Here is an 11,375-nt window from a genome sequence, read left to right on the forward strand (position 1 = left end):
CTCTTAGGCTGGTAGCACAGACAGAATATAAGGGGACAGAAAGAGGGCTGCTGTGGTCACTTGGCTGTTATTGCTGCCTTCTGCCTGCTGTGTTTCTCGAACTCTGTGATGCCCATCTGCCATGCCAGCCCTGCCTTCAAGCCAGACAACTGTGAACCGAAATGTCTACAAACTGAGCTACAATGATCCTTACCTCCTTTATCTTTGGGTGTTGGGTATTTTGTCTCAGCGATGAGAAAAGTAACTAAGACAGTATGTATACTATAATTTGCACTGTGTGTAAAGATGGTAGAATTCTTTAAAGCATTAGTCTTCTGATACCAGAAATAATGACTAGAAAAGTTATAATGGTTAAAATAATTTTGTCCTTTTGTTCCATTGTAAAATACTTTTGAAGTAAATCTGACATGATTCAAAACATTGTGGTAATGAAATAGTGTGGCAGACTCCACACTATTCTGAAAAATTCTAAAATTTACAGGTCCCATTTGTTCTTTGAATTTAATCTTATTTTTCATTGAGGAGCTAGGAAATGGTTACCATCACCATCTTTTTTATTCTCTCATTGAATCTGTCATGGAGAGTATTAAGAATTGGATAAAGCCAGGTGTGGTGGCGCATGCCTGTAATCCCAGTGCTCGGGAGGCTGAGGCAGGAGGATCTCTGTGAGTTTTGAGACCAACCTGGGTTACATAGTGAGTTCCAGATCAGTCTCAACTACATAGTGGGACCCTGTCTCAAAAAAAAGAATTGGATAAAACCTTCTAGGAGTTTTATTATTAATTCCAAATTACATCTTATATGACTTGCATATACAGTATATATGTTACATATATACTTGCATGTATGTATCTGTTTATATATCTGTGTATATATGAGAAAATATTAAATTTCTATTAATTATATTTTGTATAGGTACTGTATGCAAATAATAGAACAAAAGGACACATTTTTCTGTTGAATGAACTTTTAAAGAAGTCTAAGTCAGACAGATAACTCATTAAATCCATAATTATTACAGTACTCACCTGGTCGAATATGTGATATATTTCTTAGTTACTTTCTCAGTGCTAAGATGCAATACCAGACACCCACAAATTAAATGAGGAGATGCTTGTTTTGGCTCACAGTTTATAGAGGTTTCAGTCCATAGTCATCTGGCTCTGAGGCAGGGAGGCATGGTAGAGAGCCACGGCACAGAAGGGTTGCTTGTGGCATGGCAGATAGGAAGCAGAGATCAAGGGAAGAGAGAGGGGGGAGATGGACATTTTCAGGTCTATTGTTAGGGTAATAATACGGGTTCTGAGTCTGAGCCCCTTCCCTGTGTTAAAGTTCTGATTATGCTCTTTGCTCTCAAGCACGTTACTCAGCCTTTTCTTTTTTTTTTTCTTCTTCTTCTTCTTCTGCTGCTGCTGCTGCTGCTGCTGCTGCTGCTGCTTCTTAAGTTTTCTTTTTGTTTTAATACATCTTTGTGATACAGAGTGATTATTTTTAGCTTGCAGTTTCGTATACATCACGTCTTGATCATTTTTACTTCCCTCCATCTGCCACATGTGCCCTTTCTCTCACTCCTTCCCTAGATCCACTTCCTGTCTCTGTCATCTACCACCTTGTTTAACATGACTGTTTTGCTCTTTTTGTTGTTGTTGGTGGTGGTACCGGGGATCGAACTTGGTTCCATCTACTTGCGAGGCAGGTGGCGGAACCACTGAGCTAAATCTCTGGCCCTTGCTCTTTATTAACATTTTGCATCCCATATTAGAGAGATTATGCAATATTTGACCTTTTGTGACTCACTAATTACACTTAACATTATGCTCTCAAGATCCATCCATTACCAGTGACTCAGATTTATCTTTTATGACAGGGAAGTACGTCATTGTGTATATGTAATACATTTTCTTTATTCATTCATTTGTTGATGGACATATAGGTTGTTTCCATGATTTAATTATTGTGAATTATGCTGCTGTAAACATGGATATGCATGTATCATTGTCATAGGATGATTTTAGCTCAGTGGGGCAGGAGAGGTATAGCTGGGTCAAATGGAATTTTTACTTTTAGTTCCTTGAGAAATCTCCATACTGATTCCCAAAGTGGTTGTACTAGTTTACATTCCCATCAACAGTGTATAAATGTTGCTTTTCCCCCAGAGCCTCGCTAGCATTTGTTGTTTGAGTCCTTGATATGGCCATTCTTACTGGAGTAAGGTGAAATTTTAGTGTTGGTTTGATTTGCATTTTGTAATATCTGAGTCTTCTTAATTTAAAAAAGGAATAATAATATGATGTACTTTTTTAGGTTTTAATGATTAATTGTTATAGGTAAAGCAATAAGTGTCTAGTGTAGGATAGGATTTGATAAATTTGCTATTATTCTATTGTTAATATTATTGTACATGGCATCATTACTTATGTGCAATATTGGGATCAAATACTTTTTATTATATTTTGTTTTAATTTAATTTTTTATTTGTTGATGGGAATCAACATCATTCCTTGAGCATGCTGAGAAATCACTCTACCACTGAGCTATACCTTTAATGTGAAAATATCTTTTAAAAAATTCAAATGATTTTGTATAACACTGTCCCTAAAATTTCTATATAAATGCCATTCTATTGTTTTATTTTATTTATTTATTTTTTGGTACCGGGTATTGAACTCCCAGCCTTGTGCTTGCAAGGCAGGTGGTGGCACCACTGAGCTAAATCCCCGGCCCTGTTGCCATTCTATTGAACAGTTTAATAAAGTCTATGTAGAAATTAATAGTAAATATGTGGTTTTAAGGAGCAGATGTAAAAAAAAAGGTCTCTAAGTAATTAAAGTTGTCATTTTGTTGTAAGTAGGAGACTAGTTCAGGGTATATTTTTTAACCATGAAATTTGCTCATGACATCCTTTGGATTTTTATTTACTATATAAAAATTTATGTACAAAATGGATCTAAAAATTATATACAAGACTATACATTTCATATTTTTGGTTGAAATATTTGCTACCATAATAAACTTTAGTTTGGAATGTAGCTTTTTTTTTTTTTGGTAGAATTTCCACACTTTTTTTGCATCTAAATCTGTTTCTAATCTTTCACTCTTTTGGCTGACAATATTTTTGTGAAATAAACTACAGATACTGAAAAATGTGTTTGAATTAAAAAATATTTATTACAGTAAAAGACTCATTGCCATTAATATTCTTCACAGTTTTCTCTACTTTTGATCACATAAAAACTCATAGAAGATGGCTTGCAGAACTGCTTTAGAAAGTGGCAAAAATTATGTGATAGTGTGTTCATAGCAAGAGGTAGTATTTTGAGTAGGATTAATGGTAATGTGCCTTTCACTGCAATCAAATTTTAAAAATTTAAATATTCACTATGTATTTAATCACCCCTTGTATTACACAGTAAGTGTAATAAAGATTAAAATGATGAGTTTTCCAAGTTTAGACATACATTTTGTTATTTTCTGAAAGGTCTTGACTTACTGAGAAAAACACTAACTTTACAATTTCTTGGAAGTTAAAAGTTTACTTGTGATTTTTAAGTAAAGCTCATTTAGGTTATCTCCCTTTTGATTAAATGGAATTTTTGCTTTTTGTAATGTTATTTCCTTAGAAGATGGTACTTTAGACTGTGACCTTTTTAATAACACTGCTGTTTGTGTTATGATGTGTGTGTGTGTTACTGAGAAAAACACTAACTTTACAATTTCTTGGAAGTTAAAAGTTTACTTGTGATTTTTAAGTAAAGCTCATTTAGGTTATCTCCCTTTTGATTAAATGGAATTTTTGCTTTTTGTAATGTTATTTCCTTAGAAGATGGTACTTTAGACTGTGACCTTTTTAATAACACTGCTGTTTGTGTTATGATGTGTGTGTGTGTGTATGTGAGATGGAACCACTGAGCCAAATCCCCAGCCCTATAATATTATATTGATTGAGGCCGGGGATTTAGCTCAGTGGTTCAGTGGCCTGCCTTGCAAGTGCAAGGATCCGAGTTCAGTCCCCAGTACCAAAAAAAAAGAAAAATTATATTGATTGATGGAATGATCACTACAAAATTTTGGCTATATTAAAACAGTATGATTTTACTTGGTGAAATATTGCATGTATACTTGAGAATATGCAAATTTGGCTTAATAACTAGTAATTGTTCTGTTGTCAAGTGTGCATATAAGACATAGGAGGGCCAGAGCCTAACCCTGACACATTTAATTGATGAAGATACAGTGAGCCACTTAGATTCACATAGTTTATTACTTAATTTGGACAGAGAAAGGAAATGACCCAAAGTTATAGCGTTTTATAATTATTGTCTCAAATACCAGAAACACTGAAATGATAGGAGATGGATGAGTCCAATATGAGTTGTGGATGGCCCATTGCTGTAAAGCCAGTTCTAGAATGCAGCTAAATGGTTTTATATTCTGCAGCTCTATTTTAAGGGGAATGGAGCAGAGATCTTTATAGTCCTTCAGAACCCAAGAGGTGATAAGAAACTGTCTCATGGCCGCCTAACAGAGGAGATAAGAAAACAAGTAAAAAAGTTGGTCTTGTAGCTACAGTGCAACACAGCTTTTCATCCTCTTGTCTTCTGGGAGGGTTGCAAGGTATTTTCTAAGACTGAAGGTGGCTGAATGAAAGTTTTTTGTCTTTATGTCTTATATGGTTTGTCTTTATGTCCTTTGTGGATAGTTGTAAAATCACGAGGAGGAAATGGGGAAGCTGTTTCTTTAAACTGGTAAATAAAATTCACTAAAATTACTAAAAGGAAATAATAGAAATGAAAGTTGACCTTTTTTTTTTTTTTTTTTTTTTTTTTTTTGCAAGACTCCCATGAGCAGACCACATACTGAGTGATCAGTTGCAGCATTTGAAAACAGCCAGAGCTCTGCCAGGAATTGTGTTAGCACTATAGGCAGCTGGCTGGTCCTAAGTCAGGAAACACGTAGGTAGAGAAAAGCAAAACACAGCCTTGATCAAAAGAAAGGGATGGAATTGGGAGGGGAGGAAGGGGTGAAGGGAGGGCAGGGACAAGGGGAAAAAATGAAAACCAAGACCTGTCATGTAAAGATTCAAGATCCCAATGGTAAATGTGACTACTGTATACCTAAAATGTGCCAATAAACTCAATGAGAGAAAAAAAAGGTAAGATATTTCATAAGGTTCCCTTCAAAACCATATAGATACAGCCAGTGTAGAATGAGGATCTGGCTCATGAACTTACTGTCCATCACTTCAAGACTGTTCTGCAAGGTAGGATTGTATCTGAGAAGTTTTTGATCGCTGACCTGTATCTATTCTTGAATAAGAAAAAGTATTTTGAAGCACACTTGATAACTAGTCAAATGCACTTTAATTTTTATTTGAACTAAACGATTATCTAGGTTCAACTGGATTGCTGTAAGACCTGGAAAAAAAGTGATGATACCACTAGTTCTCTTTCACACTGAGAAGCAAAGGCTTATTGCCTTCTCAGTGTGTGAGTCAGGTATTTAAACACCTGTTCACATTAGGAACACAACCTGAAAAGCCACATGGTTTGTATGTTCCTGGATTTAAATACCCAAAAACCATGTAGATCGAACTGGAAAAACACAACAGTTTTGTCTACTGTATGTAGTTCAGTGTAGTGTATTGTTTATCTGACATACTTAGTGACAGTACATGAGTCATTGCTTTTTAAATTGAGGTTGCCAACTACTAGTGAGGCGAGGGTGTTAGGGATTATGTCTAGATATCTCTCCAAATCCTCATGCAATCACAGGTGGGACTTTTTCTGAGGTAGCTGGATCTAGAATGTGTGATACTGGGATTGATTCACAGTGTAATGTTAGGATCAAGGACACTAGGATTAAGGGTGTGAGTACCTCCAGCCCTAGTAGCCTGGATAAGATACAAGAGATAGAAAGAGCTGTGGTCGTCCCTTGCTTGTTTTTGCTTTGCTACCTTCTGCCTACTATGAACTATTTCTCCTCAGCTGTGTCTGTCTGCCATTTCATCCTGCTTTGGAGCCAGTTGAGTACTGAAACATTTATAAACTGTGAGCTAAATAAACCTTTTCTCCTTTAGCTTTGGGTTTGGGTGTTTTGTCTTAGCAACAAGAAAAGTAATTAGGACAGAATTTGGTACCAGAGAAGTGGAGTCATTGCTGTGACTTTACCTGACCACATCATTTAGGAGCCTTTGAAATTGGTTTGTGGGAAGGGGAAAAGTAAGGAAAGGTTTGGAGATGCCAGCTGAAAAAGTAGAGCTGGAACTCCTGAGGCTGTACTTGATGGGAAATTCTGGCCGACCACAGGTGACCAGAATGCTGATAGAAATTCTGATAAAGACCATGCTTGGTAGGTTTCTGTTGGGAAAAAGGACTATGTTGGCTATTGAACTCTAGATAATTTGTGTTAATGGCTTGGTAGAAAGTTTGTCTGCATTTTGCTCATGTCCAAAGACTTTGCTTGAGGTAGAGATTAAGTCCAGTGAACTAATTAATCTTGCAGAAATTTCAAGGCAGTCTAATATTGGGGAAGTGGCATGGCTACTCTTGGGGGTTTTTGGCCAGATCTATGTCAAGAATCAAGAGCAAAGAGCCCGGCAGCATGATTCAAGACATTTGAGTTTGGCCAGAAAGGAAGCTCCAGTAGAGTTGCGGCCTGCAAAGATGGAACAGAGGAGAAATAGGTCACTGAAAAGACTATCAAGGAAAAGCCAAATATTTCAGAAGACAACAGAAAAGATGGCCCGGGGACATCACAAAACCAGTAGGACCTCAGCCTTTGTAGCCGCAGAGTTACAAACGTCACAGAATTTGCTTTGAGGAAAGAGCCCCAGAGCACCATGTTCCAGAATGGTGGTGGTCGAACCATGTTCCAGCATGTGGCAGCCTAGAAAATTTGTTCCACGGTATTGGTTTCAGAGTGCTCAGTGATTCAGGCATTCTATCACAGCAGCCAAAATGTCAGGAAGGCTTCCACCCAGATTTCAGAAGGAGGCGTGGGAGGCCAGGCATTGTGCCTCTGAGAGGGCAGTGTGTGAAACTGAGTGTGAAGCCAAAGGTGCGGTGCAGGAGACACCCCAAAGATGCCCCAAAAGTGCAATGGACACCCTGGAGAAGCCAGGAATGTGGATTGTCTGAGGAAAACTGCAACGAGGGAGCAGAGCCAGCCCAAGAGTGAAGCCATGGGGGCTACAACCACTGGCAGTGCTGTAGTGGCAGAGCCACTCAAGCCCTTTGGAGTTCACAACTTGCCACAGATTGCAGGCGATGCTGAAAGTGGAACTGTGGGATTTCATGTCTGCCCTACTGGATTTTGGTCTTGCTTTGTTCTCATTCCTTGCTATCCCCATGTTTGTAACTTTTAGAATGGAATTGTCTATCTTGTGCCATTGAATGTTGGAAGTATTTAACTTTCTTTCCATTTGTACAGGGGCTTGCAGCTAAGAGTTGCCTTAAATCTCAGAGGGAGGAGACTTTGGACTTGAACTTTGCAGCAGTGCTGAAACTATTAGGACTTTGGCATCTCTTATAAATGGACTAAATGCCTTTTGTATAAAGGGATATGCTTGAGTCTTTGGGAGGCAGGGGTAGAATGTTATGCCTTGTGTCTAGATGTACCCCCAAAGCCTCATGCAGTCATAGATGGGTCTTCTTCAGAGGTGGCTGGATTTAGAATATTTAATCCTGGGATTGACTCATGGTGCAATATTAGGATCAAGGGCACTGGGATTAAGGATATGCATAGTACCCACCCTATGTAGCCTGGATAAGATATAAGGGATAGAGCTATGGTTGTCCCTTGCTTGCTTTTGCTTTGCTACCTTCTGCCTACCATGAACTGTTTCTCCTCTGTGATGCCCCTCTGTCATGCTACCCTGCTTTGGAGCCAGCCGACTATGAACTGAAACCTCTACAAACTGTGAGCTAAATAAACTTTTCCTCCTTTAACTTTGGGTATTGGGTATTTTGTCTCAGCAATAAGAAAAGTAACTAAGACAGAGGGAAAATAAAAATAGAAAAGTAACAGACTGAAATGCAGACATTAGGCTAAATATTATTTCAGTAAACTAGTACTTAAAGAGCGTGTGTTTGTGTGTGTGTTTAGAGCAACAGAAGGTGTAGAGCAGTGATGATGAAACTTTTAGAGACTGAATGCCCTGTGAAAGATGGGATGAGTTGTGGCTCAAGAAGTTATTGCCTGGCGCAACTACTCCTTTTCTAGCATGCACATGGCTCTATTGTGCACTGTTATCCAATGCTGGGCTGCTGGGACAATGTTGAGGCAACTTGGCTTGCATGCCAACAGCGAGGGCTCTGTGTGCCCTCTGTGCCTGAATGCTTTAGGTTTGCCATGACGGGTATAGAGTATGCTTATTCTCTGCATTATGGCTAAAAGTATACAAAGCATTGCCATAAATACTCTGATTTATTTTAAGTCTCACTGAAAATGTGTGCTGAATTATAAAACAAAAATTATTACTTTATAGTTCTAGCTTATTCCTTAAATCTGTAATATATTTTGAATACATTCATTGCTCTTTCTTTGCAGTTAGCTTCTGGAATTTATACTTTTGCCTGTTCTCTGTGGAATCACCATATGGACACATTCCTGCAACAGGTTTCTTCTGGCAATGAAGTTGCAGTTCTTAGTTCACTAGAACGAACTCTACTGTCATTAAAAGGTACTGCTAAATTGGATTTTTTTTTTTTTTTTTTTTTTTTTTTAAAAAATCATTAAAAGTCTGTTAAATTGTGTTTTTTTTTTTTTTTTTTTTTGTACCAGGGATCGAACTCGGGCCTTTGCGCTTGCGAGGCAGGTGGTGGAACCACTGAGCCAAATCCCCGGCCGATAAATTTATTTTTGAAATGGTGTACCTTGGAGTAGTCATCATTCTCTGGATGGATTTTGTGTTCCTGATTGCACTAGGAAAATAAAACATTAATTTATCCCTGAGGGTTTGGGGCTTATTGGTTGTTTTTCTTTTGTGAGAATTGCACAAAATTCCTGTATTCTTAAGTTACGAAAGCATGAATAGTCAGTTGAAGTGGAGATGTTAGATTCATATTGCTATGGTCTTCTGGCTCTTAATATATTCATTCCACTTACCTCCACTTTTTGTATTTTTACTTCTCTTGTTGTGGGCTCTATACACTTGGTTTGTCCTGTTTACTGTCCTAAAGTCATGAGGGGAGAAGCTTAGTTGAGCTCAATCTTTGAACCCTCTTTTTCCTGAGAGGCTCCATCTTCGATGTATGTACCTCAGGGTCATGGGGGTTTTCGGAGATTTCTTGATTGGCTGCTGTCTTAGCTTATAAATGTTCCTGTAACATGATTTCCATTTCACCTCTGGGCTGAGTTTTTATTCTTAGTGTTACTTGCATGCTCTTTTATCATACCCTATGCCTTGGAATCCCAACTCTACACTCATAGTGGTTACAACCCCCGTCAGCACATTTCTGTTTTAGCCTGTGAACAAATGTGTGAATAATTTTAAAAGATCATTGATAAATGAATTATACAGGTGGTTGTACAAATGAGTAGAGATGGCGTTGTTACCATGTGTAAAAAATAAATTTAGATGCTTTAGAAATGCTTCCTTAGAAAGAATTTGGTGAATCTAATATAAGCCTGTATGTTCAAAACCATGTATGTAGTATGATATTTAATGATTAAGGGATTTTTAAAGAGTTCTTTTGATTGTAGGCTTTTTTTGCTTTAGTTATTTCAAAGCCTAACTTCTGACAAGAAAGAGTTTAGCTTTTACTCTATCTAAGCTTGCTTTATGTTTTTCAGTATATTTTCATCTCAAGGTCTTAAATTCATATTAGGCTTTTAAAGTGATCCTGTCTTGGAAAATCTTACTTTGTAAATTTCTGAGATGAAGAAATGCTTAGGACTAGGGTGTGTGTGTGTGTGTGTGTGTGTGTGTGTGTGTGTGTGTGGTAATGGGGACTGAACCCAGGGCTTTTTATACTGACATCCATAGCCCTTTCTATTTCGAGAGACACTTTCTCATTAAGTTAAGTAGGTGGAATTTGAACTTTTGATCTTCCTGCCTCATCCTCACAAAGTGCTGGATTCACAGGTTTGGTTTAAAATTTTTATAACTTGTAATCTTTATTTGAATTTACACTTAATGTGCATTTAGTATCTATTGGACATGCATACATGTATGCATGCATGATTTTATTTAATAACTTTATAGATGCTTGGCACTGGGACAGGTAGACATACATGAAATGACTACACAGGTCATGTAAAATGACATATTTGGCAGGGACTGTATAATGTTGTGATAACTGACAATATGATCAGAAAAGTCTTCCTAAGAGAGTGTTGTTTGAGCCAAAATCTTAAAATGACAAGTAGAAGTGAAGTAGGCAATGAAGGGAAAAAGAAATGATCTTCCTGGATAGTGTGGACCAAGGTCCTGTTGGTAATAGAGCATATCCAGAATAAGGAATGTGAGTTGAAATTTAATTTCTTTTATTATGAAATAGTAACTTTTGAGTTATGTGTAATTGGTGATTTCATACTGAAAGAAGGTCTTGTAATTAGTCACATTATAAACCTCATTTTAATACATTTTCTTCAGACTTAACTCATAAATACTGTCTAAAGGGTGATTCTTTAATAATGTAGATATTATTATTTAACAAAGTTACTTTAAATTTTGTCTTTTGTGATGTCATCATACATGTTATACTATTAAGTCCATAAATAACCCTGTGCAGTGGCATTTATTTACCACATTTTATGGATGAGGAAGTGAGATCTGGAAAAGTTGCTCAGAGTAACACAGCTGTACACAGTGGAGTAAGGATTTGTTTATTTTTCTGTGGTGCTGGGACTCAAACCCAGGGCCTCATGCACATTGGGTAAGCACTCTATCTGTTGACTCAGCCCTGAGTTGAACCTTGTTTTGACTTCAAATCTGTTAGCCTATTTCTCTCTCTATGTACACTAGTTTGTCAGAGTTACTTTTTTTTTTTTTTGTCAGTTACTCTTAAGATGGGGTGCTCACAATTGAGCACTATAGTCTATTCCAAGTTTGACAGTAGAATTTAATTGTTATATTCCTTTTAAGAGACATTATGTATTTCCATTAATGTAGCCTAACTAAATGAAGTATTTTAGTTAGATCTTAAAATTTATAGGATAGTGGTATAGCTTTTAAATTCAATTATTATAGGTAGAAAGTACTAACAGTTATGTATATTAAACTGAATGTTGCCATATAGTATGCTAAGTGGTAACAGCACTGCTTTTGTAGGTCAGAAGAACTAGGCTCTAATTCTATCTTCTCCACTGCTTACCAATCGAATGCCCAGGAGTTTTTTTTTTTTTTTTTTTTTTTTTTTTTTTTTTTTTTAATT

At 37.0% G+C, this 11,375-nt stretch overlaps 1 protein-coding gene across 6 annotated transcripts in view; it reads left to right on the forward strand.

Moving 5' to 3' along the window:
• Positions 1-11,375, forward strand: part of Ipo11 (importin 11) — a 181,151-nt gene that overhangs the window by 42,139 nt on the left and 127,637 nt on the right. For all 6 annotated transcript variants that reach the window (XM_010637225.2, XM_010637222.3, XM_010637223.3 and 3 more), the window contains one exon: positions 8,548-8,680. In XM_010637225.2, the coding sequence (XP_010635527.1) occupies positions 8,548-8,680 (133 nt within the window). The remainder of the gene's footprint in view (positions 1-8,547; positions 8,681-11,375) is intronic.

This window comes from Fukomys damarensis, unplaced genomic scaffold (genome assembly GCF_012274545.1).
Source record: "Fukomys damarensis isolate Sample0158 unplaced genomic scaffold, DMR_v1.0_HiC HiC_scaffold_1, whole genome shotgun sequence".
Taxonomy (NCBI): domain Eukaryota; kingdom Metazoa; phylum Chordata; class Mammalia; order Rodentia; family Bathyergidae; genus Fukomys; species Fukomys damarensis.